This window comes from Ursus arctos, unplaced genomic scaffold (genome assembly GCF_023065955.2).
Source record: "Ursus arctos isolate Adak ecotype North America unplaced genomic scaffold, UrsArc2.0 scaffold_14, whole genome shotgun sequence".
Taxonomy (NCBI): Eukaryota; Metazoa; Chordata; class Mammalia; order Carnivora; family Ursidae; genus Ursus; species Ursus arctos.
Window position 1 is genome coordinate 29641321 of NW_026622808.1, and position 27943 is coordinate 29669263.

General features: G+C 45.4%; 1 protein-coding gene across 2 annotated transcripts in view; it reads left to right on the forward strand.

The window, feature by feature from the left end:
* The first annotated feature begins 522 nt into the window (after window positions 1-522).
* The window catches only part of LARS2 (leucyl-tRNA synthetase 2, mitochondrial), a 143926-nt gene continuing 116505 nt past the window's right edge, over window positions 523-27943 (forward strand). The window contains exons 1-5 of one of the 2 annotated variants that reach the window (XM_026500640.4): window positions 523-657; window positions 5264-5518; window positions 11080-11208; window positions 24019-24110; window positions 26354-26414. In XM_026500640.4, the coding sequence (XP_026356425.2) occupies window positions 5285-5518; window positions 11080-11208; window positions 24019-24110; window positions 26354-26414 (516 nt within the window). In that variant the 5' untranslated portion in view covers window positions 523-657; window positions 5264-5284. The remainder of the gene's footprint in view (window positions 658-5263; window positions 5519-11079; window positions 11209-24018; window positions 24111-26353; window positions 26415-27943) is intronic. The other variant, XM_044384796.3, reaches the window with a different exon arrangement.

The following is a 27943-nucleotide window of genomic DNA, read 5'->3' on the forward strand; positions in this document are numbered from 1 at the left end:
CTCAAGGAAAGTGGTTCATCGGGAATCCTGCTTTCCTGACTCTCAGCCTACTTTCAGGTGAGAAAAGTACACTTTACTCCCAATCATGGCTGGATAATTCCCTTCCCGGGGCTATAAAATTATGGAATATGATGGAAGAAGATCCTGAACCATCATTAAAAATCAAGAGGTCAAAAGACCTACGCAAGCCCGGCAGGCAGTTGTAGCTAAGCTGGGATTCGAATCCGGGCACCAGGACTCTCCCAAGTGCTCTTTACGCCACCTGCCATCTAGTTTATTCTGGGGCCACTATACTGATGTCTCTCACACGTCTGCAGCACCTGGAATAATCTGACCCCCAGGTTTCTGGTTTTGGTGACGCCAGAGACAGGGTAGAGGACTGGGTCGAAGGGCGGGACTTCAGGTCGGGAGGAGGTACCCGGGAACGGGGGGCGGAGCCGCGCAGATGCCCCCGCCCCACAGGCTGCCAGGAGTCCGCCCCGAGCAGCGCTTCGCGTCCCCCGGCTCCGCCCCCTCCTGTCTGTGTCTGCGCCGGCCGCTACCAGATAAAGTTGTTGTTCTACCAACATGGCGGCGCCCATAGTGACTGTCCGGGCCGTGTTCCCCTAAAAGTGGAAACAGAGGCGTGAGGAGCCGCAGGCCAAAGCCTGTGAGCAGGTAAACCCCCAGCCCGGGGCACAGCGGGACGAGAGACTTCTCGAGTGGAGACCTCTGCCCCCGGATCGGGAGGTTCCAGCTTGCTGGGGGCAGGAGGGGAAGGTGCGGTGTGGGTTAAGGTGGTCCCGGAGCCGTGCAGTTTCTGACCGGGAAGTCTCTGAGATCCGGGTCTTTAGACTCGTGGAGCCACGGACCCTGATGATAGGTCTGGACCTTTTCCCATTCCCAGAAGAATGCATACGTACACGTAGTTTTGTACTTAAGTTCCCCTGTTCCTGCTCCCCTGCCCCATTTCATCCCTGGATCTTTGCTTCCCAGGACTGGCAGGTTTGAACTCAGTTAAAGGCCATCCGGTGCATTTTTGTGGCCCAGAGGTCCTTGCCACTGCATTAAGGCTCGAAAGCCCTCAGAGATCTTGTGGGTCTACCTCCTCGTCCTAGAAAGAAGAAGAGGTTCCCGACAGGAAATAATTTGTCTTAGGTCCCGCAGGGAATTAGTCTTTGTAAAAGCCAAGATGTGTATTTTTTTGTTACAAAATTTGTTTTCTTTAAGGTGCACTTTCCCTGGTCCATTCTTGTGCATTTTCTTTTGGGCGCACACAAATGCCCCCATGTGCTTCCTCCATGTGTTCTGTTTCTTTGCCTGTCTTCTACTCTTCCTGTAGGTTTCTCTGCCCATATATGATTGTCATTTCGGGTCCAGTTCTCGGGCCTGTCCCATTCTGACCACATCTCGATGCCTCCATCATTCTCAGAAAACTTAATCTTAAGCCCCAAGTGAGGGTGAGGTCAGGACTGACCCTAAAGAGAAGTGGAGTAATGGGGACTGATGCTTTGGAAAGATGTGGAAGACAAGATAAGATTCCAAGCATCTAGGCAAGGAACTGGATGAGATAGAGCTAAGGCAGAAAAGGGCCAAGTTGATTCTAAATACAAGACATGAGCCACACCTTTCACGTTGATGGAGTGGTCAGAGGTCTCTAATAAAATGGCTGTGTCTTTTGTCAGGAAGAGGCAGTGCCCATCAGCGCTTTGGTGGTGGAGTGGCCAAGAGCAGGGCCTGGAAAGTAAAGGAAGGGAACAGGGCTTAGCATCAGGAAGTTCTGTAGTATATCGTCGAGGCAAATTGAACAAACCTTTAGAATTTCTAAAAGAAAGCGGGTTTTATTCAAGGCCAAGTTAGGACAGCTGCTGGGGTACACAGTCTTCACAAAGAAGAGTGCTCTGAAGGAACATTTGGTGTCGGGTTGTGTACACTTTTTTACATAAAAAGTTACAAATCCTTAGACAAAGGACATTTCAGAACGTTGCAGACCTTATCTTAAGCTTCTAGTATATGCAAGGCTGTATGACTTTAATCTTATGGGAACCAGGGAGGTTTTCTCCTTTTTTTTTTTTTTTTAATCTTTACGTTTGAAATGCTTCTTTTTGGTCATTTCATAAATGAAGCAGTTCTACAGTGCGTGCTCCGGCAGAAATAGAGCCCATACTTTGAGGTTTTGCCGAATCATTTTCACCTTGGTAAATGTTGAAGTATAGCTTCCCGGGAGCTCAGGAGCAGGGCCCACAAACATTAAAAGTTGAAAATTTCCTGTATTTTTTCAATATCATAGCCCTGAGTACACCATATGCTGTGTCCCCCTGAGTCTTGGGGATCCCCTGACTTTGGGTGTGAACTTTCCTTAAAGAGTCTTGACACGTTATTACCACATTGCTCCCAGAGAGGTGGAATCCATTTACGGTCTCAGCAGCAGGGTAAAAAAAATGCCCGTTTTGCATTTAACGGGCTTTTGCCAATCTGTTAAGCAACATATTTCATTGTTGTTTTAATTTGCATCCTTTGATTAATTCTAAAGTTGATCTTTTTCATGTATTTATTGGACATTTGTATTTCTCTTTCCGTTTTTCCTTTGCCCATTTTTTAAATTGGGTTTTAATGTTTTTCTTTTCATATGTAAACTCTTTATAGAGTAGGGTAACCTTTTGTTATTGCCATTTTGGCAAAGACTTTGTCTCAGTTTATTGCTTACTTTCTCATTTTGTTCACAGTGTTTTTGATATCCAGGCATTTTAGACCTTTAGAGTCAGATTTATTAATAGTTTGTGAATGCTTCCATTGCTTTATGCTCAGGACAGAACATCTTGCACCTTGCAAAAATATATTAAATATTCATATTTTTGTCTTGTTTTATGATACTTAAAAAATTCTTTAATCTGTATGGGATTTGCACTGGTTTATGGTTTGAGGTGGGGCTCTAATTTGAATATTTTCCCATTCATTAAATAATCTCTCACTTTCTAATCTACTTGTGCTTTTTTCTTTATGAACTTTAAGTTCTTTAAATGCCCAGATCAGTTTCAGGATTCTCTAGTCTATACCATTGGTTTACGTAAAGGCGAGATTGTCAGTGAGCCACGTATTATGTAAACATATTAGAAAGCTTATTCTCGTTGGGTAGACGGGGAGTGTTGTATGTGTTGTTTATGGTTTATATAAATTGTAAAATAGGAGTAAGTTACAGAGACAGGATTAGAATCTTCAGTGAAAGAATGACCTCCCTTCATATTGCTCATTTGGTGATCTGTCTGCACTCTTTGGGATTTCATTTGTCACAACAGCTCACAAGCCTTGAAAGCAAAAACTAGTGAGACTGTGGTTCAGCTTAATTTGTATTTTTATAGTTTCATTGTTTCCTATTGTTTCTGTTGGGAGGGAATAGCCCAGAACCGTCTCCTTATGTGTTCTTAGGGAATGAGGTCCTGAAGAGAAATGTCAGGCATCTGTGCCCTCTGCTAATTGAGCAGTCTTTGGCTTGTAAAGATAGGGAAATGCTGACTTTGCAAGGGAATAAACTCATAAACTCCATGACTCCTGCGGATAGTTCTAATTATGGAGAAACCCAACCCTTAAAAATAAATGTCATTGCCTCCAGTGTACAAAGTGTCTATATAGTAGGTTGGTCCTATGGGCTTGTGGATAGTCAACCGTTTTCCTATAGTTCACCCTAATATCTATAGTCACATCCACATATTTTAGAATAGCCAAGCCCAGTGGATAGGGAGGTTTTTGTTTTTTGGGTTTTGTGGGTTTCTTTCTTTCTTTCTTTTTTTGGTCTTTCTGTTTCCACCCCCAAGGAAGCAAGAGGTGTTAAATACAGCGAGACAGTGAGACTTGGTATATCAAGAACTTCGGCAGACCATCTTGTAAAATGCCAACACTGTGGGGCCGTTTTCTGTGAATGTGAAACCCGCTTGTGTGAGCTTATAGGAAACTCTCTGGGCAGCTTCCGTGACCCCGTACCTGTGTGAAAACAGGCCAAACACAAGTAGCTATGGAGAAACTTTTTTTTTTTTTAAAGATTTTATTTATTTATTCGACAGAGAGAGACAGCCAGTGAGAGAGGGAACACAAGCAGGGGGAGTGGGAGAGGAAGAAGCAGGCTCACAGCGGAAGAGCCTGATGTGGGACTCGATCCCGTAACGCCGGGATCACGCCCTGAGCTGAAGGCAGACGCTTAACCGCTGTGCCACCCAGGCGCCCCAGCTACAGAGAAACTTTTGAGAGAATCAGACAATGAACCCCAGCTTCAAGTGCCAGCTTCTTCCTTTACTTCTCTCTTGGCTTTACATCTGTTTCTTCACTATAGCGCTTCTCGCATGGTCTTATGTAAGAAGGCAGAAAGGTTAGGCTCCTTCGTCATAAATCTTAAATATTTGACAAACTGTCACCTCAACCTTTTAGACTATGATGAGATATGAAACTTGCTTCCGTGAGGTCATTTTTTGGAATTCACCTTTGGAGGAAACCAGTGAAACATTCAAGTTGAGTGTTGAATGGCAGCCGGATATCCTGGTGGACCCAATCCTGTGGATTGTATTCCAGAAGCATCGTGGCACTCACCACTGTCATACATGTGTATTTATTTGTTTGTATTCTTTACCTGCTTTTCTTTACTAGTATGTAAGTGCCACGAAAGAAGCGACTTTGCTTTTTGTTCACTGCTGTATCCCCAGTGCCTCGAACAGTGTGTGGACCCATTGGCACTCCATAAATATTTGGTGAATGAAGAATTAAATGAATAATCAGTCTTATAAATAATAGTTATTTCTTGGCTCAGCTTATGAGTGTATGGAACTTACAATATGTATGAAAAATGCTAGTAGTCACGCCAAGTCTCCGGATCTCCGGGAAGGCAGGTGTTCATATGCCTTCTGACAATAGAGCCTCGGGCCAGGCCAACATGTGCTTGGAGCTCCTCTGAAGCCTGGATGATGTGACGGGTAGCCTGCCGGTGGGCTGGGTCTATGGGGAAGGGGGACTGAGAGCCTGTGGCAGGGGGCTGGCCCAGCTGGTGGTGTCCATTTGTTCCTGTGGGAGTTTTGTGTCTTTGGCACTTGGGAACACTGAGTGCCTTTATAGTTTCCATTAAAGAGTTTGTGTTTAGCTCAGTTGAAGTTTTCCTGGTGTCATTTTCAGGGAAGGAAGTCATCAAAAGGATAAGAAGAAAGCATGCGAGTGTTCAGGGAACCCCAGACTGATCGGGAGGACAAACTCACGAGAGGGTTCTGGGCAGCTCCTAAGCGTGCTTTCTGCCCTCTTTTTTCAGGATCTTCCCAACTTCTGCAGCATGGCTTCTGCTTGGCGGAGACTGGGCTTTTGTGTCTCTTTTCTGAAAAGCCAGTTAGATGGTGGGCCAGGTATCATCAGCAGGGGAAGGCGAGTGATTCCGGGATGTGCCAGAAGTATTTACAGTGCCACGGGAGAGTGGACGAAAGAGTACACACTGCAGACAAGAAAGGATGTCGAGAAATGGTGGCATCACCGAATAAAAGAACAGGCCTCCAAAATTTCAGAAGCCGATGTGAGTATTCTGAGGGGTTTTGAGAGGGTAGAGAAGAGGGGCTAAGGACTTGGACTCCAGGGTCAGCTTGCCCAAGTTCAAGTAAGTTATTCAGGGTGTGACCTTGAACTGAATGATTGACTCTGTGCTTCAGTTTTCTTATCTGCTACGGACAGTGCTAATAGTAGTGCCCCCTGCTTCCTTGGGTGCTTGCGAGGGGTAAATGAGATCAGACAAGGATAGTGCTTAGAAGGGTTTCGGTGTGGTGCCACACTGGGCATTCTGGAGCAGCTTTTACTGGGGAGCCTCATCAGGACAGGAAACCATAGCGGGGGTTGTGTCCTTCATGGTCCATGACATGGTGGGGCAGCACACAGGGATCCAGCAGGGTCAGATTGGAAGTCCAGGAGTGGACACCTGGACCCCTCACCTGTGGAACTTTGAATCTGCATATTCTAAGAAGCAGCTGCCTCCCCGCTGGCATAGGCCTTGGCCTCCAACCTGGTTCTGCCATCTCAGCATCGTGGTTTGGGAGGTACGAGCCCTCCCCTGGTGTGATCTGGGTCTGGAATCCCACCTGGCAGCGGCAGCTGTGTGAGTTAGTGACCCCTTGACTTCTGCTCTGGATGCTTCAGCTCAGCACTCTACTTCTAATGATCTTAAGTATTTGGTTGTACCCAGTTTCCATGGGGCGCCATATTGGGGGCTGGCTCCTATGGGAATCCAGCCTGTCGGGGATTAGTCTTGGTTGTGGTAGCCCTTACCCCTTGATATGGGTCAAAATAACAAATGGGAGATGTGGTTTGTGACATGAAATGTTGAATCTGATCAGAGCCAAGTGCTATAAGATAGTTTACTCTTAAATTCTACCATCCCTTTGTAATAGTTGCCAAATAAGACAGACCTTCGACATTTAATTAAAGAGATGAGGCCAAAGGCAAGCAGTTGAGTAAATAATAACTGCACGAGACTGCTTTTCCGTGGACTGGCCATTTCCCATCTCCCGATTCTCGCTCTGTTCAGACTCATTCCTTCCATGAGATCGATCACTGTGAATAATGCTGGCGGCAGTTATTTGTATTAAAAGGAAGAGGATGTTTTTGGGGAAATTTGTGAGAAAGAAAATCTGGTCTTGAGAGAGGTGTGATGGATAACAAGTGGAATGATAAAAAGGAAGGTTGGAATAGGGTGCATGACTGTGTAATGAAAGCCTGACTTCTGCCTCAGCAGGACGCGAAGGGCCTTCATGTCAACCTGACCAGACTCAGGTAACCGAACGTATTTTGGAAACAAACTAGGGAGCAGTTTAATTCTGAATGAGGAGAATAAAATTAGCATTTCTTCTTTTTTCTTTTTGGTTTAGATTATAACTTCATGGCCTCCACGCATTTTAAAGTTGTATTTTGCTGATTCTTGTGGCATCTCATTCTTCTTAAGTATATGGGTTTTTTTTGTTTTTTAACAATTAAATGGATCAAGGGGCACCTGGATGGCTCAGTCAGTTGGGCCTCTGGCTCTTGGTTTGGCTCAGGCCATGATCTCAGGGTCGTGGGATCGAGACTCGCGTGGGGCTCTGTGCTCAGTGTGGAGTCTTCCTGGGAGTCTCTCTCTCCCTCTGCCCACACGCCCCCCCCCCGTTCATGTGGGTGCACATGTGTGCGCACATGTGTGCGCTCTCTCACTCTCTCAATAAATAAATAAGTAGATAAAATCTTAAAAAAAAATTAAATGGTTCAACATAAACTGTGTATCAGTAATTGGGGAAGCAGCTGCAGGGATATCGGGGGTGGTCCCCTGGGGCATCCTCTTAGGGTCTGTACTGGGGCATGGTGAGGTAGAGAAGGTGCCACGTGGCCGGTCTGGAGCCACGGTGGTACCGTGGGCTCGGCCTCAAGACCTCAGTGTGATGGCCGCCATATCACGTAACCTCTTCGGTCCTCAGATTCTTTAAACTGTTCGTCTCACAGAATTGTTTTGAGAATCGAATGAGAAAACGTGGCCCAACACATTTTTACGAATGGAAATGTTACATTAATAAAAGATCCAAGAGGATCAGAATGTGTGGTATCTTTGTCAGGAACTAAGAATACAACTGGATATCGGGATTTTGAAGCATTTATCATTGACTTCACTCCGGTATTAGGTCTATTTAAAGTCCACCCAGATGGGTTTCCAGGAGTTGAATGTCTTGCCGTGATCACCATAATCATCATTATTAAAAGAAGTTCCACTGAATGAGCATTTGAGTATCTTTCCATCTATTACTTCATTTAATCCTGAAATAACCCTGGGGATTTTTTGGGGGTAAGAAAACAGGCTCAGAGGGAGATTTGGTAATTTATTGGGATATGTACCTGGGACCTTCTGTTGCCTCACCTTTCTTTGATTTAGATTCTGAGCCCAGAAAGGCAGAGGAATTTGCCCAAGGTCTTGCAGCTAGTGGCAAGGCTGGGGGGCAGAACTAGGGCCCCGGGCTCCTTCTGTCTGCCCCTTCCAGGCTCTGCGATTGCTTTGGAACGTGATCTGTAAAGAGGCAAAAGTTAACCTTTCTCCTGACGTCAGAAGCTGGCAAAAATAACAGGTCCCACTTATAAAAACCATCCTCTTCCCATCACTTACCGTCTTAATTTCTTTTAAAGGCTTACATTCTTATAGTTTTATATAATTATGAAAATTTCCCCTTCAGTCAGATTCCTGCTCAGTTTTACCATAAACTCCCATAATTCCTTCTTGCCATCCCCAGAGGACGGAACTCATTTCATTATCACGGAGGAAAATGACTTCATTCACACAGAAATGCAAAAGGCAGGGACACGAAGCAAGCCGAATACCTTTTCTGCAATAAACAAAAATAGTCATGAATATTAAAGACTTTTGCCAGCGGTGCTTTTCTGCATATCTTCTGTAAGCTCCATTTTGGAGTTTGGCTTAGTTAGTATGTAATGAATCACTCAGTTGTGCTATACGTTAAATCTCTGTTGGACAGACCTCCCAAAAAGAGATAGTCATGAAGAAGTTGTATGTGGAAGATGTTTGGGGTAAGAGCAATTGTTAAATAAACATAATATTAAAAAAAATAGATATGTCACTACAACGAAAACAAGGCAATTATAATAAAAGAAAAATGGGCTTAATGTAAAAACTTAAAATGAAAAACGAGAAATGTGGGGCGCCTGGGTGGCTCAGTCGTTAAGCGTCTGCCTTCGGCCCAGGGTGTGATCCCAGGGTCCTGGGATCGAGCCCCGCATCGGGTTCCCTGCTCCGCTGGGAGCCTGCTTCTTCCTCTCCCACTCCCCCTGCTTGTGTTCCCTCTCTCGCTGGCTGTCTCTCTCTGTCAATAAATAAATAAAATCTTAAAAAAAAAAAAAGAAAAAAACAAGAAATGGTTTATATCAGGGATTTTATTGATTTTTTTTTTTTCAGATCCTCAAGAGCTCTGTAATAGCTCTTTTCCCACGTCCCTAAAAATGCCCCAAGAAAAGGCAATAGACCTCATTCATTGCAAGAAGGAGTAAGGTTCAAACGGAGTGGACAGTTTGCTTGCTTCTGATTCCGCGTTGAGTGACAGAGTAAGGTCTTGCGCCTCCTTTGAGGGACTAGTTCACAAGTTGAGACGATTATCTGTCATTGTCCTTCTTAAAGACAGCAAGTCGTGAGTCCCCACGGACTCCACACCTCAGGGCCTGTCCGTCTGCTGAGGTTTTCCTAAGGGTTGTGGGTCTGCACTTTCCAGTTAGTGCGTGATCTGCGTGCTGCTTTCCATCCATTTATGTAAATCAGTTGCCGTTCTCACTGGAGCATCACGTGCTTTTCCGGTTTGTGTATTATCCAGACTCCTGTGTATTCCCTTTTCCCTTTTCTTCCTTTAGTCAGCTCGACTTAACCACCTGCTGGTAATTTCTAGAGGTTAGGCAGTACAGAGAAAATTCTGGTTGATTTTGCCACATGCTAGTGGCCCCGTGAAAGGTTCGCTTAACTTCTTTGCTGAAGGAAGTTTAATAAAGCAAGGGGTCAGATGAGATTTGGAAAGAATCTGGCTTCTGGTGTCTTCCGCTCCCCTGATTATAGTTGGCCGTGTCGATGATCAGTCATGCAAATACTTAGCAAAAAATATGTCACCCCCCCCCCCCGCCCCTGCATACACAAAGGAATGGTCACGAATATTCTGTTTCGCTTTTGTTTTCATTACTTTTGGAGAAGCAAAACGTGAAAGAACTCTAGCAAGGCTGCAGGAAGGGAGTAAGGGCAGAGAGAGAAGAACAGAAGGTGGAAATACATGAGAGGGGTAATATCAGAAGGTCCCGACCCTCAGAGACCAAACAACAGCAGTTACCTCTTCTGCCTTTCTTCAGAGAGCCCTGCATGAGAGGATTTAAGGCTGGGGAATGCCTCTGTCACCTGGACAGGATTTGTGTAGCTGGGGAAAAAATGCCCTTTGGTCATAAGTGCTCCGTGGGCCCGGGTATTAAACTTCTGCTGGAGGTAGGGGTGGGATGAAGTGATGTGGGGCAGGGGGAGCGGGGAGAGGGAGATGATTAAAACATAGCCCTTGCCCTTGAACCACAGACCCCTAATTAGGAGTCAATTAAATGACTACCACGATTCCTTTGGAGCCTTATCTCCTTGGGCGGTGCACGGACCCAAAGTCAGCCGTCCAGGAAGGACTCCCTGCCCTGGGTTCATTCCGTTTGGCTGCAGGTACTGTTTTTCTGTGTCTTGTCATGCAGCTGCGTTTTTGGCAGCTGGAAGGTTCTCTAACCCTAGTGTGAGGCTGTCTGTAGATCGCCCGTGGGAAACGACAACCTTCTCGCCTCTTTGGCTGTGATTTTCTCATTATTCTCCCATTTCAGCTTTGTCTGTTGAAAGATAAGCTCACAATACAGCCGAGAAACCCAGGACCCAGGCTGGTGCCTCGGGGTCCTGCTCTTCCTGCTAAATCCAAGTCCGAACACAGCTACAGGGGATTTAGAGATGTCACGTCTGTGTGGTTCAACTATCGTGTCCTTGAATTATACGGATATATTCGTTAGAGCTTCATTTGGAAAAACATCGAGTTCTTTAAGACCTAGATAGAAACTGTCTTAAAAGAGAAGCTTTTAAAAGAGGGGGAAAAAAAGATTAAAAATATATATGTGGGTAATTAGCACTTTGAGGTTGTTTGGCATTCTTTTGGACATTCTTCAGCTTCAACGAGGACTTTGAATTTTGGTTTTTGACATTTTTATCGGTTTACATTATGGGAGCCGCTTTTTTTTTTTTTAAAGATTTTATTTATTTATTTGAGAGAGAGAGTGAGTGAGAGAGCACGAGAAAGGGGAGGGTCAGAGGGAGAAGCAGACTCCTCGCTGAGCAGGGAGCCTGACACGGGACTCGATCCTAGGACCCCGGGATCGTGACCTGAGCCAAAGGCAGTTGCTTAACCAACTGAGCCACCTAGGTGCCTTTTGTTTTTTTTTTTAAAGGGAACTTCAGAAAATGTTAAACTATTACCTCGAGTACAGCGCCAATATTTTATGTGCGTGTAGGGTCCCAGTAAATGCTCAAGAAATGCTCATTGTCATTCTTTGTCAATTCTTTCCCAGAAATCAAAGCCCAAGTTTTACATACTGTCCATGTTCCCTTATCCTTCCGGCAAGTTGCACATGGGCCACGTGCGTGTGTACACCATCAGCGACACCATTGCACGGTTCCAGAAGATGCGAGGGATGCAGGTAAGGAAAGATGGCTGCTGGAACAGCCCCCTCCCTTTCCGCCCCACCTAGGGCAGCAAGAATGTCATTAACCTGGTCAAGACAAATGAAGAGAACCGATTTTAGTTAAAATTAGGACAGCTTTGACGATAAACACGAAAAGCCCAGTGTTTCTTTTTATGAGTTAGAAGACCTAATAAAGCGTCTGGATTAATGGAAGGTGGGGGGGGGGGCGCCGTGTGTTCGATGTTGTGCTAGGGATGGAGGTGGGGTGGGGGTGGCGTCAACTGTAGCTGCAGATGTTGGTAACACGGGCCATCTTCCCAGGACGAGTTCACAGTCTGGTGGGGATAAAACACATAATAGGTAGTCATCGTGTAGGGGAATGAGTCCAATAGAACAGATAGGGATCAAATGCCGTGAGGAGGAGGTGGGGCCACAAGAGATTTTTCTCTTTCTGTTTGATATTTTCTGTATCCTTTTGTGAGGATGGATTATTTTATGATGGAAAAATTAACATTTTCAACAGGAAAGAAATATCTGCAGAGTAACAATTCTGGGGCGTTTGGAAAAGGCTCCACTAAGAGAGAGCGTCTGACATGGGTCTTGATGGCTGAGGTGAAATTTACCAAAACAGGAAGAGAAAGGCCCTTCCTTGGCCGTTGTGGGTCAGTCCCCTTCACGCCATTGCCAGTTACCCCAAAGCTTACTCTGTACTCTTTAGCAGTGTATCATCTGTAAAATGGGGTGGGAATGATCACAGTACTGTCTCTAAACACTTACAGAGAGGCGGGATTGAGAACACGGACCACTGAACACGATGGCCGGGACTCGAATGCCAGCTCTTAACACGTACTAGCTATGTGACCTTTGACTAGTTACTTAACCTCTCTAAGGCCTAGTTTTCCCTCTTCTGTAAAATGGGGATAAAGCAGCACCTGCCCACTGGCCTGTTACAAGGATCAAGGAGGACGGCTGTGAAGCGTGTAGCATATACCTGGCACGTGGTATGTAACCAGTAGATATTAGCGCTCACCAGCGGCTGGCTGGGGCCTGTTCACAACAGCTCCTGAGAGCCCACTGTGCACATCTGTCCAACTCTGTGTTTATCAGTCACCCCAGGAGCTTGAAATCCAGCCATGGCAGGAGTATTTACACCACGGACATCAGCAAATGCTACAACTTTGGGCTTTTTCCTCCAGAGAGGCAATCGTTAACGCAGTCCCTGGCACTCCCACCAGCTGTTCCTGTTGTTATTAACCTGCTGGGGCCTATACAGATGACATCTGCCACCTCCTAGTTCTTTGTGAAGATTTTCTTGTAGAGACGTACGTGCATCTGTTTTCACAATTGGTTTGAAAATTTATGCTGAGCTGACATTGGCAAGAAGTATTCCTAAAAAGGAAGGCAAATGATAATGGCTCCTTGTCACTTGAAGAGTTAATAACTTTATACTACCAAACGCAGAGATGGTGTTCTACTTTAATAGTCAAAGGTATTTGTCTTCCTGGTTTATGTCGGATGTTATTTTCCCCAGACGCTGCTTTCCATCATTGCTGAGGTGTTTATTAGAAAGAGATGGTGCAGAGTGAATTGGCTCTTTGCCTAAAGTATAATTCTTTGTCCTACTGTGATTCTTCGGCTAGATTTCTCTTACGGGTTTTTACTTACGCCAACTTATTTTGGACAATTAGTGAGTGCAGGCAAATTGCTGAAGATGAAGCTTTTATAGCAAAATTGTACATTTATGAGAGGGTGCAGGTGGTTGAGGGGGTGTAGGTGGGATTCTGATTCCCCTGGATGGGACGAGATGTTCCAGAGGAAGCTCAAGGCGGAGTTCCAGGCCCAAGAGACAAAACGGAGGGCGCCTGGGTGGCTCAGTCGTTAAGCGTCTGCCTTCGGCTCAGGGCGTGATCCTGGGGTCCTGGGATCGAGCCCCGCATCGGGCTCCTTGCTCCACTGGGAGCCTGCTTCTTCCTCTCCCACAACCCCTGCTTGTCTTCCCTCTCTTGCTGGCCGTCTCTCTCTCTCTGTTAAATAAAGAAATAAAATCTCAAAAAAAAAAAAAAAAAGGAGACTTCTGTAGTAACTAAAGCCCAAGGTCAGGCTGGACCCAGCAGGGACACCCTGCACAAGTCATTTCGTGGCTCTGAATCCCCACTCTCCTCATCTTTATTTATTTATCAGGCTCCCAGCGGAGGAGTCTGATGCGGGGCTCGATCCTAGAACTCCGGGATCACGCCCTGAGCCAAAGGCAGACGCTTAACGACTGAGCCACCCAGGCGCCCCTCTCCTCATCTTTAAAACAGGGCCAACAGTAATTCTTGCCTTATGGGATTGCTGTGCAGGTTAAATGAGATAGTACGTGCGTCTGGGACGATAAACCCTTAATAAGTGATGGCTCCAATTATTATTTATATTGATTTGATTTACTCTGGGAAGTCAGTCACTATCATTTAATAACCGAACCCCGCTCTCTTCAGCCTGGAGCTTATAGAGTCACCTCCTCAGAAGCAGCTCGACTGTAAAACATTGCCTGCAATTTCTATGACCTATCCTATGACTTGATGGGTGCCTAAAAGCACTCTTTGTTATTTGGTTTACAGTGGCTGAGTCTGTGCGGTCAACAGGCACCTAGGGTTCTCTTTGTTTCTAAGTTTCAGTTGTTCTTTTTAAGATGATGAGCTGTCATTTTGGGGTATCCTCCAGGTTCTGCTGAAATTAATTTATTAATTTTCATAAGCCATATGTAAGTCAATTTCTCCCATCTGTAACTCCAAATTTGGTGAAAACTTGTCCAGCTATTTTTTACGCGATACAGCAAAAGAGAAACAGGAATCTCAATGTAATTGTCGATAACATAAAGCCTGTTGAGCTTGCCGTTGTTTTCAAATCCATTCCCAGTGTTGGCACTGGTCCCAGAGATAGAGTGGGGTTGGATTCAGGTCAAGTTCAATGGTCCTCACTCTAAGAAGGAAGGAATATCTAATCTGGAGTAACAGCAGGGTCTGACGTGTGTATCCATTCATTCATTCATTCATTCATTCATTCTTGAGTATCAGCTTTATTCTGAACACTGGGATTTCTATAATATTAAATGGAAATATTGGAGTCTTAGGTCCAAAATCAGTCAGTAGGCCTAAGAAGAATTCAGCAAGCTTTGGCTTTTTCTAGAACTTGTTAATTTCTTGACTGGTTTGCTTTGTTCTTGAGTGGAGATACGTGAAATAATTCTGAGTTACATGAACAGTATGGGAAGTAAAAGGTGGAGTGAGTTGTGCGGTAGTTCTGCTCCCTTCAAGGCTACCAGTGACCTCCGTGGATGTGGCCCTGTCCTCATCTTTCTCAGCTTCAGCAACGTGAAATATGTAGACCATTTCCTCCTCCTTGAAACACTCTGCTCTCAGTGAGACCTCACTCTCCAGGCACTTCTGCATTTTGGCTTCTCCTTCCCAGTTTACTCCACAAACTTTCCCTGCCCCACTCCATCTTTGCATACTCTATCAGGTTGAGAAAGTTCCCCTTTATTCCTACTTTGCTGAGAGTTTTTATCATGAATGGGTGTTGATTTTCGTGACATGCCTTTTCTGCATCTATTGAGATGGAATAAAGTTTTTCTCTTTTATTCTGTTAATGTGATATATTTTGTTGATTGATTTAAAAATTTTTTTAAACCAACCTTGTGTTCCTGGGGCAAATTTCATTTGGTCATAATGTATTTTTCTTTCTTTCTTTTTTTTTTTTTTAAAGATTTTATTTATTTATTCGACAGAGATAGAGACAGCCAGCGAGAGAGGGAACACAAGCAGGGGGAGTGGGAGAGGAAGAAGCAGGCTCATAGCGGAGGAGCCTGATGTGGGGCTCGATCCCAGAACGCTGGGATCACGCCCTGAGCCGAAGGCAGATGCTTAACCGCTGTGCCACCCAGGCGCCCCCCATAATGTATTTTTCTTAATGCATGAATTGCTGTATATAATTGGTTAAGCCCCTACACGCATGGGAGATACTGCTCTGAAATGTTCTTTTCTTTAACTTATTTGTCTGGTTTTGCAGTTAGGGTGATGCTGGTCTCGTAAAACAAACTAGAAGGTTTTCCCTTCCTATTTTCTGAAAGCACTGTGTATTATTGGTATTATTTCTTCCTTATTGTTTAATACCATTCACCAGTGTTGGTATCTGGGCCCGCCATTTTGTTTGAGGGAAGTTTTAAAATGACCGATTCTATCTCCTTAATGCTATAGGTCTGTTTAGAGCTTCTGTTTTCTTCTGTGTCACTTTTAAGTTGTGTTTTTCAAGGAATTTCTCTACCTTACCTCCAGTTCTGTTCTGGACTGCCTTCTCTTTTTTTTGTCTGTCCACTTTAGTTTAAACAGGATACTTTAAAAAATTATGGAACACTTCTATTACTTAGGGATACATACACACTTATATGTAGTATTGTGTTTTTAATTTTATATCAGATACCTAATTTTTCACTTGGTATTTTGTATCAAGGATTATCCTGATTATGTCTCTAGAGTTATTTCAACCATTATAAGTACTTTATAATTATGACAGTAATTAATTATCCATTTTTGCATGGATAGAGTTTTAGGTTGTTTCAAATTTTTGCTCCAGTGAACGTCGCTGTACCTGACTGGTTAGCCTGTGGGAGAGGTGGCATTGCTGGGTCATAGAGTGTACATAGCTCAGCGTTACTACATCTTTCTGAATTGCTTTTCAAACTGTCAAGGCCAATTATTACTCCCACCAGCAATGAATGACGTTTGTAACTGCCCTACATCCTCGACAGCACTTAGGAACGTTAGACTTTTTAGTCTGTGCCAGTTTGTCATATGGGAAATCGCATCTACTTGTGTTTGTAATTTGCATTTTCCTGAGTACTATCCTAGTGAAGCTGAGATATTTTCATATGTTTGTTGCTTATTTACTTTTCTTCTTTTCTGTTTGCCTTGCTCACATTATTTGCCAAGTTCCTCTTGGGTTGCTTGTCTTTTTCGTATTGCTCTGTGGAATTCTTTATACAGTTTGGATTACTGATTCTCTGTTGGCTAAATGCAATGCAAATGTCTTCTCCCAGTCTGTGGTTCGTCCTTGCATTTTGTGAGCCCAGCCAGACCACAGATTGTAATTTGGGTTTGAGAACGGATGAGAATGATGATTCGGTAAGTTCAGGGCTGCTTTTACTTTGGATTCCTCTTAGAGCTGCAAATAAGTCGTCCGAAGGAGAGAAATTAGACAAGAGTGCAGGTGGATCATTGTGGCCCTTCGCGCTCTCACTCGTTCATGGAGACAGGCCTGAAAGCCATGACCATTACAGCTCTCTTGGGGAAGGCTAATTTCACAAAGAGCTGACCAGGCCACGGACACAGCACAGATTAGATGTGGACTTTATAAGTGGAGAGGCAGGCGGTTTGGGGGTGATGATCAGGAAATAGGGGCTTTAGTCAATGACAGTGGTGATACCTGCCCGACTGACCTCACAGGTTGTGGCGAGGTTCCTGTGAAGTGATCAATGAGAAAAATGGTAATGCAGTTTCCCTTTGGTATCTCGCAATTAATAGTAGCAGTAATAAGTTAGTCCTGATGTTTGGATGTTTAAGCAGGGGCCTCTTGAAGCCAGAGATCAATTATTCTCTTTCAAGAATCAAAAAGGGCTGTGCTGCCAATTGGCTTCTTCTTGAACTCATACAACGTCTAATGACCTATTTAAAGCCTAGCACATATGGTGCTTTTGTCATGTCTTTGTATGTTGTCTGCACAGGGGATTGGAAAATAACATGACCCATCTCCCACCCCGGCTGGTCTCCCTGGCACCCTCCCAGCCAGAAGCAGGGTGATGACAACATCAAGGTGCCCGGTCCCACTCAGGGTTGGGCTCGGACTCATTTGTCTCAGGCTAGAAGCCTCTGCACACTGCCCAAGTCGGGTTTTCTGCTTGGGCCTTTTTGCTCTTCACTGCGGAGGAGGAGTAAATTGAGGCTCTGTGGCTGCTGCGTGATCATAACATGATTATCCCTAAATATCAGGAAGCAAAGGGAGTTCTTAGCAAGTGGATGATAATACATGTTTCATCAAGTTTCAGTCGGCCCGCCAGTCAACAAGTGTGTTTGAAGTGCCCAGAGGGTGCATAGCATGGCATTTAGTTTTCAAATTTTTGACCCTAGGCACCTTCTGAAAGTAGAGAGTGGATTTCCAGGGCTTATCCTCTCCGATGTCATTTGAAGGGAAGGATGAATTGCTGGTCCAGTGTCTTGATCAGAAACCGGCTGATTTATCTGTGTGTCACGTCTCTGCACCTTCCCAGGGGAGGTCTTCTGTTTTGGTCCTAGCTACTGTCGTTTGGGTTCTTTACTCTGAAGTATTCTCTTGATTTTGATCCCCGGTCTGTAATAACGGTGGGTTATTACACTTGCTAAACAAAATTAAATGTTGTGTTTCTCATTTCTCGGAAATAAAGCGTTGAATCTACTCCAGAGAAACCATCCCTCTCTCTGAAAATAGCAGTTTTTTGAGAGGCAGTAACCATGGTTGCTCTCCTTTAGAAGCTGCATTGGTTTCAACTCTAAAGTTTTGTTTTATGATGAAAGGAGAGAAAGCTGGTCATTCCTAGGGAATAGGTTGGCCCTTTTGTAGCAACAATTGTGCTGTTTCTCTTGCCATCAGGAAGGCAGACGACCAGCTGCCCCAGCTTCCTTCCCTTCTACCGGAAGAGTTTTCTTACCTCTGCTTGATCTTATGTCCTGTGTTGGAAGGAGAACGGTATCTTTGCCTGTTCTTTTTTTCCTTCTTAAAAATGTATTTTAAGATTGTACATAACATTCCATATTCCCCCCTTTAAAAAGAAAAAATACAACACAACATAGATAAGGCTGCAGTCCCCTCTGATCACCCCCTCCCTGACTAGGCCCTTCTGGGCAGTGATCCCTGGCACGTATCAGTGTGTATCCCTTCCGAGCCTTGTCTGCATGTTGTCATTTGTAACTGTGCTCTCTCCTGTATCCCTTTCTTCTCGTCTGCTTGCCATCCATCCTGCCTGCCAACCCTGAGACGCCCACGGCTCAGCTCAGGGGGCGGCAGAAGGCCCTGTCAGGGTGAGCCATGGGCACGTGACTCTGTCCCCACCAGAGGCTGGACTCGCCCCAGCTCCCAGGCCTCGCCTTCTGCCCAGCTCTGGTCTGACTTGCCAGGTCTCTGAACCCTGTGTTTGCCCCTCGTCCATAGCTGGCCCTGACTCCCCTTTGATATCTCCGATGGTGGTAGGTTTGCAGTCTTGCTGGTGTTCCCGGGCTGGCCCCTGGCCAGTTGGCTGTCAGCTCCACCCACTGTTTGCCTTGTACAGCAGAAGGACTGACCCCCGTAGACCACGTTTCCCAAGCCCTGGTGGTAGCTGGCCTCCAGCTGGTTTTGGACAAAAGAAATTCTGGCACGACTGGAGTGCAGGAGAAAAGGAGAAGCCAGAGAATTTCTCTCTCTCTGCCCTGGTCAGTGTCATCTTCAGGAATCCAGTTCTATCTGGGCAGACCCTCGTGTTTCAGTTTTTATACTTGATCTCGGCCTTGGAGCTGTGTTACCTCTGCTTCCCACTTGATTCCTTTGGTCTAGGGGCGGCGGTGGTATCCCGCTCTTCCGGATTTGGGGGTGGTTTTGCTGTCCACCTTAGCTTCTCACTCAGTCGTAAATACGTAGAGTGTTTGTTAGAAGAACAGCTGGAAATTACGGTTTTTCACACACTGGAAGTTTATGTTATAGATTTCCAAGTTAGAGCTACTAGCACTTTTTCTGGATTCCTTTCTGCAGAAAGCACTCATGTCCAAGAGGAGTTAACTCCTAGGGAATCGAGAGGGCTCGGGGGCCCTAGCATTAAAGGTTAAACCGAGTTACAGTGATAGAAAGAAGGGAGTAGGAATTTGAGAACGAAAAAAGAGTTTGGAGTTCCTTCCAGTGAATGTTTTGGACGGTCTTGGCCACAGGGAATCGCAGGCAAGAAAGCAGGCATCCTGGACCTAGATCGAAGGTATTCAATGTGGGCTATGTGTAAGAGACCAAGAGGCGAAGGAGTCTGGCAAAGGAAGCACTTGACATGGTATCTTTTACATAAATGGGCTGTAAAAGTTTGACCAGCAGAGAGAACCGGAGAAATTGACAAGCCTTGGTATTTCATGATCCTGTTACAGGTCTTCACTTGGTTCCCCCTTGACAGTCGTGAATCCTCTCCTAGCACTACAGTGAGTTCTGCACTTGGTCCCTGGGTCTCTGGAAACCCAGGGTCTAGGAGTGATAGGACCCCTTTCCTGTTCCGTAGAAACTTGGCTCACGGGAACGTTTATTCCAGTGATCCCTCCCTTGGTGGAGAGAGCCGTTCTGCCTTCAAGATGCCAAAAGGCCTTCCCACAGTCTGTATTCCAGGGCAGGCATTTGCTTTTTTGTCGATTTTTGATAAGAATGGAATATTAAGAAGCTTTACAATTTTCTAACTTGATTTTTCATAGACAGCTTGGGTAACATGTGGGCTCAGAATATCCTTTCATGTGGATTTCATCTGAAAACAAAAATAGAAAAATATTACGTAAATCCAGACTGGTTTTCGTGACGGTCTCTGTATTGACTTTATTTAAAAATACGGACGGCGTCTAACAGAATGTTAATAGGCAGGAACGTTGAACCGGTGCCATTCTGGCAGCTCCCACAAAGAAACCAAGTGGTAATTAAGTTTTTCCCCCTTCTCCTGGAGCAGTTACACAACAGTTACATTTTTTCTGCCAGTGAAGCAGCCCTAGGAGAATTCAGGCACAGCTGGAAATTACACTCCCGTGTAGTCCATGGAAGTACCGCAGAACTTTCTAGTAATCCAGCACAAATCCCCGAAGTGGGATTTTATTTATTTATTTATTTATTTATTTATTTATTTATTTATTTATTTATAGCTTTTGCAAATTAAAGGAAAATAGAGAAAAAAAACTGTGAAGCTTAATAGTTTAATACAAGGGGATGTTTTTCATCCATGGCTTAAGTGATGCTGAAGAGAAAGCTGTATCCTAAAAGCTGTTTGTTTTACTCAGGATTCTTGGCCATCAGGAACTGCAGCCCAGCCCAGCCCAGCTTAAGCCAAGGGGGGAGGGGGTCGTTCGTGTTTATAGACCCCAGTGTAGCTCACAGAATGAAAGGTGGTGCTGCAGGAAACAAGCCCGTGGACACTGGGGCCAGGTCCTGGCAGCATGTCAGTACCCCCAGTCTCGGTCCCCATGTCAGCTCTGTGTTCTCAGACACCTCCACCCGGCGGAAGGCGGGGGTCGCCTGGAGCCCTGGTCGGTCTCACGTCCTTGTTCCTGTGGGCCCAGGAGAAAGAAGTGAAGAGAGTGTGCTGTCGCTTCCCTGATCTTTGTGGCATCCCACCTCCACCCCCGACAGGCAACAGACAAGCCCAGAGAGGCGTTCAGGCCCGTGTAACCGGGGGTGGGGGGTGGGGGTGGGTTTTGTGATTGGCAGTCCCACAGCAGGGCTGTGTGAAGTTGGAGGAGGAGCAGGTCCCAGAAGGCGAGGGACGCGGTCCGGAAGGGTGACGCGTTTTGGGTCTGCCCCATTTAGCAAGAGGCAGAGAGACCTTGGGTCTGAAAGATCAGCTGGATTGGGTTGTGTCTAGTCGGGTTCCTCACGCTACAAAGAACAGATATACCCGGGGGCTGGGAGGATATGTTCTACAAAGCCATACACATGTGCAAATGTGCACACACACACACACACACACGTACATGTTTTGTACAGATGTCCCTGATGTGTTAAATGAAAAAAAAACATAGGTCATGACATAGAGTATCACAGGTTCTGTTTCCATAAAAATAAACCAGCCAGCTCTCCTCCGTATGTGTACCTATGTTTGCGTGTCTGTGCTTGAGTGAGAAGCAGGACGTGGAGGGCTACCGAGGCTGGTGTTATCAGTTAAGTCGGAGCGCTGAGAATGGGGGTCGGGACCAGGGGGAGAGGGTCGGCTTTGCTTTCATGTATCACAAATTATGTTGTTTCACTTGTTAAAGTAAGCTCATATTATGTTTGTACTTTGAGAAACATCCAGTAAAAGACATCTACCCTCTTCCAGCAGATTCAGGAGGGGTGCGGATGCAGGGCTGAACGAGGGACAGCTTGGGAGTCATGTCATCTTGGGCTGGAAATGCAGGCCCTCCCAGTAGGACATGGCAAAGCCGTCTCCCCGGGGCAGTAGCAGCTGGAGCACGCCACGGTGCCTTTTGTTCACCAGCTCTGTAACCCTTCTAGAAAGCAGATCTGAGTGGGTCAGACTCCCCACCACCTCTGACGTGGCCAGATGTCCGAGGCGGTGTGTCCTCGTCCAGGGCAGTGCGAGGTAGGGCTCTTCCCTCCCGGGACCCAGCTGGCTGCCTTCTCACGGACTACCCCCGCTTTGGCCAGCTGCGGCAGGAAGAGTGGGGCTCCCTTCAGGCGGAGCACCTGCTGTCAGTCATGACTTATGCAGGAAGGAACTGCTGGGCCCCTTTTATGGGAAAGAAGGCCAAGTACATGACCGGCCCTTTGAACCTCATGGTCCGTTCGGTTTGGTTAAGAACTTCCGATGTGTGGCACCAACGTGCTGCCGACAGTTGTCGTGAGTAACCCACGTTCAGGACGGGTGTGAGGTCACGGTGTCTCCCTACCTGGTGTCAGATGGCCACCGCGATACCTCTGGCCAGCGACACGGCTGAAGTGTTGCCGAGGGAACCAGTGATGTGCCATGTTGTGGGTGCTGCAGACCGGGGGTAGCAGATGACGGCCGCTGCCATGTAGCCGGCACCCCTGTGTCTCGGGTGCCCGGACCGGACGCCATGCAGGGTGCGCCACGACATGGCACGTGGTCCTCGACAATGCAAGGTGGCTGCTTTTAGTCGCAAGTGAGAGTTGAGAGTCTGAGTCAGTGACGTGCCTCGGGTCCCACTGCTAGTAAGTGTCAGCCTTGGGTTTGGGCCTTTTCCCCTCAGACCACACAGCCTCCTGAAGAGCGAGCCTTTGTTGGCGTTTCCCACTCACTTGCCACAGTGGGTTTGAGCGGCTCTGATTGCGGGTGCTTGGCCTTTGGCTTCAGATGGAATATTCCATCAGACTCTTCAAACCCATTAAAGCGAATAATGTGTCCAACAGAAGGGTGACTCTGAGGCAAGTGGCTCCAAGCACTGGGGGAGGCAGGCCTGTTCTCCTGCCACCTGGTAAGTGGGACGAAGGGGAGAACACATCTGGAGACCGGGATGGGGGACAAGTCCAGTTTGGGACATTTGGAATCATAGCTGCCTGTGGACCTGAGGCAGGATGGCCGTGGGCGATACTCATGAGCACGTGGGAGAGTCCTTGGGCCAGACGGAAAGATGAAAGAAAACCCCAGCTGCACAGTGGGAAAGAAATAAGAGATAATATATATATTTATAAATATATTTAATAAAAATATAATATATTTACATATATTAAAATATATATTTATAAATATATATATTTATCTCTCTAAATATAAATATGATCCCCATCGTTTATATATTTATAGATAAGTGTATAAAAGTAATAAGTATATATAAAAGTATATATAAAAATAAGTATATGTAAGTATATAAAAGTAATATTATCCCTATCTTTTATATATATATAATTATATATATGTAAATAATATGATTCCTATATCTAAAAATTGGATATAAATTTACCAAATTTAACTGGTTATGGCTGTCTGGTAGAATTACAAGTGAGTTTTGCTTTCTTCTGAATCTTTTTCTCTCTGTACCCAATTATTTATAGTGAATATGTGTTACTTCATGTATCAGAGGGAAGAATTTTTTAATAAAAGAAAGCAAGACCTATTTCTTTAACGGAAAATGGCCTGTTTTGGTATGCATGGGTGATGAGGTGGTACTGGTAAATACCTCTGAGTATTCGCCGTTATCCCAAGGTGGTGTGTGTGAACACAAGCTCAGGTTGTCCGTATGATTACAAACAAGGCTGTACCTTGGTGCCACAGTACGTGTTTCAAGCCATGGTTCCGGGTCACAGCACTTAAGGCAGGTGGACAGAAGCTGCCAGCTGTGGCTGTTGTCCCTTTGCGGAAATGAACGCCTTCCTGGCCAACCCTGGCTGAAGGTGATGGCTGCTGGTGTGACCCAGCTAGGCTGCTCACTCTTGCTGGGCCGCCGTTGCTTCGGCTGTGAAATTAAAGGGGGTTAGGGCTGGAGGATGGATCTCAAAAGCCTTTTTGAGCTCTAAGATTTTAGGCTTCCCTATTCTTCAGAGAATAGGAACATCTTACAGGGAGTGATTCAAAGTGGCTGTTGTGCTCTTGAAAGGTGGCTAGTGCGACGGAGGGACCGATGAATTTTTAATCTGAATTAATTTAAGTTTAAATTTATATAACCACATGTGGCCATGGCTACCATATTGGATGGCACAGTTCCTCCATTTGAAGATAGTAATACGAGGTGAGCATTTTAAATGCCTATACATTTTCACATATATGTATTTTTGAAATTTAAAAAATTTTATAATTTTAGAAAAACAGTTTGGTTTCATTATAGACAATACAGACAAAAAGAAGAAAGTAAAGAGTAGTCGTAAAGAAGAGTCTACTCAGAGATAACGGCTCTGGGCACCTTGGTGTATAACCTTCTAAATGCTCTCCTCTGCATGTGTCATCGTAGCCAGCTTGCTTTCAGAAGCATAGCCTGGAATCACCCAGAAAGGGCTACAACATGTTAGTAGGAGAGAATACCTGTTGTGGCCCGAAAGACAATACGGATAGCGGTATGAGCAGTCCGCCATGACTGGTGTTTCTTTTCTGGATGCTAGGTCATCAACCCTATGGGATGGGATGCCTTTGGACTGCCTGCTGAAAATGCAGCGATTGAGAGGAATCTACATCCAGAAAGTTGGACGCAAAGGTATGTATTTACAGGCGTCTTCAAATACTTCTGTACAGAAACCTTAAAAAAAGGTTTTAATCCGTGCATGAGAAATGGATAGCGAAGCAAACACAACATCGCAGTCAGCCAGGCGATGAACAGGATTGTATATATTGGCGTTTGTCTTGTAGCGTGTTGTATTCTTAACTGGGAAGTCCCAAAGAAGGTTCTGGGTATTCATTCGTGTGTTCATTTTGATGGTTTGTTCTTACAAAGTGATTCTTCCCTTGAGTATTTGCATTTGGGAGGAAAAAGGAGGAGAGAGTTGCATTTGTTAAATTTCTATAATGCTTCTCATCTGCTTGACCACAGTGTGAGCTGTATCCGAATTCTACATTGTAATTTTCTCTGAGAATTCTGTTAGTTTTTGCCTTCACCATTCCAGAGCAAGGGGAACTTAGACGTTCAATATAGAAATATATGGCCAGTATATTTTGGGGATAGCTTTCTCCAAGGGGGACACATTCCCAAGTCCACCTGTGCCTCAGGCTTCCATGTACATGGCCAGCAGTGCCCATCCCTCATACCAGAACCCAGCGGAATGTTCTGGGCTCTCTGTCAGCCTTTTTCACAAAGATCTGGGGCCTTTCCCCACTCTGCACCGCAAGAAATCTAGAAGGGCAGTTCCAGGGCCTGTCCCCATTGTCTTTGACCTCCCTTTGCTTTATCTTGCCCGAGGCTACTTTGTAAAAACATCCACTGTACCATCCACTTCTCTTTTTTTCTCCTAACCCCTAGTTCCCACTTTTTCATTTATGGTTAATTCTAGATTAAATGAGAGTAATGAAAAAAGGAAGAAAAGATAGTCGAATAAAGTAGATCAAATATGGCACAGAATTGATGTAACCAGATCAAGGGTTGACAAATTAGGGCCCGTGGGCCAGATACGGCCGTGCCTGATTTTGTAAATAAAGTTTTATTGGAACACAGACATATCCATTTGTTTACATATTGTCTATGGCTGCCTTCATGATACAGGGGCAGAGTTGAGTTGTTGTGATAGACCTTTGGCTCACAAAGCTGAAAACATTTACCATCCGGCCCTTTACAGAAGAAGTTTGCCAACCCCCGCCCCCCCCCCCCCCCCCCCGAGAAAATAGCAGTTAAGAAGATGGTCCCTGAGTCAGGCACCTCGGTGTGAATTCTGCTTTTCCTTCTTGCTTGCTAATCACCTTGAGAAAGTTACTTAATGTCTCTGTGCTTCAGTTTATTTGTCTGTACAAGAGGGATAGTCATCGTTCCTACCGCATCTGAATGGGTAAAGATTAAGCGCCATCTTCATTGGCCGCTGTAACAAAAATGCCATAGTCTGGGTGTCTTATAAACAATAGATATTTCTTTCCCATAGTTCTAGGGGCTGGGAAGTCCAAGACCAAGGCACCTGCAGATTTGGTTTCTGGAGAGGATCCCCCCTTCCTGGTTCACAGGTGGCCATCTTCTCTCTGTGTTCCCACATGGCAGAAGGGGCAAAGAAGATCTCTGGCGTCTCTTTCATAAAGGCACTGCTCCCATTCAAGAGGCCTTCCCCCTCATGACCTCCATCACCTTGGAGATCAGGTTTCAACATACAAACTCTGAGGGGACACAAACATTGTCCATAGCAAGCACTTTTCTGCAAAATGTCTAGCACAAAGCCTGTCCTAAAATAAGGTATTGTTGGCTAAGCGGAGATCACCTTGGGGGGAGAAAAAAATGATGTATCACCTTATTTCATATTATATTAAAGTTGATTCATTTGCTTTTCTCCCCATCCCAGTTATTGGACAGTTTTAGATTTTAGGTTTTGACTGATAAGCACGAAAGCAGGTTTCTTTTGGATTTCCACAATTTGCCCATTAGGGTTTTTCCCTTCAGTCGAACTTAAACTTACAAATGCTTGGCTTAAATTAGTGCAGGATACAGACGTTTGGGTGGGCCGGGAGTGCACATACCAAAGGGATTGCCTGTGATGGCCAGAGGAAGGGCCAGTCCCCAGGGCCAAAGACCATTGTGGTTTCTAGTAGATTCTCTATGAATCTGGAGAATAGGTGTCTTCTAATTCTAATAGCGCTGATATTTTCATTGATTCTCGGTAATTAATATTTTTTTGCCAGGGCAAAGCAACATTGGAAGCCCTCTTGAATAATCTAGACTTCTGCAGTTTCCCTTCACAGTCTCAGAGTGTGGTTTGTCTGTGGCTTTCCCCCCTCCGAAAACCAAACTCTCTTCCCTCTGTTTCACAGTAACATTGAGCACATGAGGAGGCAGCTGGATCGACTGGGCCTGTGTTTCAGCTGGGACAGGGTAAGCCAGCCCTTTCTCCTGGAAGCGTTTCGTTTTTACGAGGGTCCTGGCTGCACACTTTATGTTTCTCCTCTCTGGGTTGGGAGAAGGGAAGGGAGGGAGGGAGGGATTAGCACTCCGCAAATGAAAAAGTACTCCCGGAGGACAGTCTGCCTGCAAACGAGTAATTTTCTGTGGGATTAAGCTAGGAGAGTTAACTTCTTATTTAACTCCACAGCCGACTAGAATTTATGTGTGTCAGTAGCTTTGCACACGGATTTCTCCTCCTCTCTGCACTATTCTAAAAAGACCATCGGAGTCTATATAAATGTAATTAACTATCAGCCCATCTGGTTTTTTGGGGTGGTTAGGTGTTAAGTTGACTGACCTTTTATTTACCTTTGTTCTAAGTTCAACACTGAGTCTCCTAACAGCCCATAATGCTTGTGTCACAAATAGCATTTTGGTGTAAAATGCTTTTGATCTGTGTATTAAACCAGTGGAGAGTTCCAGGTGTGGGAGGACTTCATGAAGACCACCTGGGTGTTAGGAACCCCCTCAGGAAACTGGGAACTGAGCCCTTGAGTGCTCTGGCCAAAGGCCCACCCCCTTAGACATTAATGGCCTGTTTGGTAAGAGGGATTCCTGCCTGTCTCTTCACAGGGGACCCTCCAATGTCACAACCCCTCTTAGCATCCATATGCTCCACAACATGATGAAGGTTTTCATTGCTGAATCTGTCAAGGTCAAGGTCACACTCTCTTCCTCATGAGAAGCACCTGGAACAAACCCAAATACGATCTTTTCCTGCTTCTTCGGGAATTTCTTTTTTTTTTAAGAAATTTTTTTTTTTTTTTTTAATTTGACAGACAGAGACAGAGCGCATAAGCAGGGGAAATTGCAGAGGGGAGAGGGAGAGGGAGAAGCAGACTCCCCGCCAAGCAGGGAGCCCGATGTGGGGCTCGATCCCAGGACCATGATCCCAGGATCATGACCCGAGCTGAAGGCAGACGCTTAACCATCTGAGCCACCAGGCTCCCCTCCTTCAGCAATTTCTTAAATAATTGAGATTTAATGAGTACAGTGAAAAAAAAGCAAACACATTTGAACAGTCCTTTTTTTTTTTTTTTTTGGTAGCTTTAAATAAGGTCACGAGCTGAATCAAGTTCTCGTTATACCACTGATGCCGTTTTTGCCATTGACTTGACTTGTAAGGGCACCAGTGTTGCATTTGGTGGAGGTGAGACAAAGTCTCGGTGGCCCGGTCCCATTGTCCTGAGGGGCCAGCGGGGGGTGGGGTGGGGATCGCTAACAAAACGCAGTCTGGTGCAGAGACAACTGCCCGGGGCTCTCCAGAGATGAGATTCTAGATTCCTTGAGGGCAGAGATGGACTTGTTAACCCTCTAGGTCTGCATAGGGACATCAGCCATGAAATGGTTCAAAATATTAGCGGATTATTTTCCCGATTATTGTGGAAGATTAGAAAATACAGAAACATCTAAAGAAGAACAGGAGTCAGCCTGGCTAATTTAGCATCCTGGTATGGTTC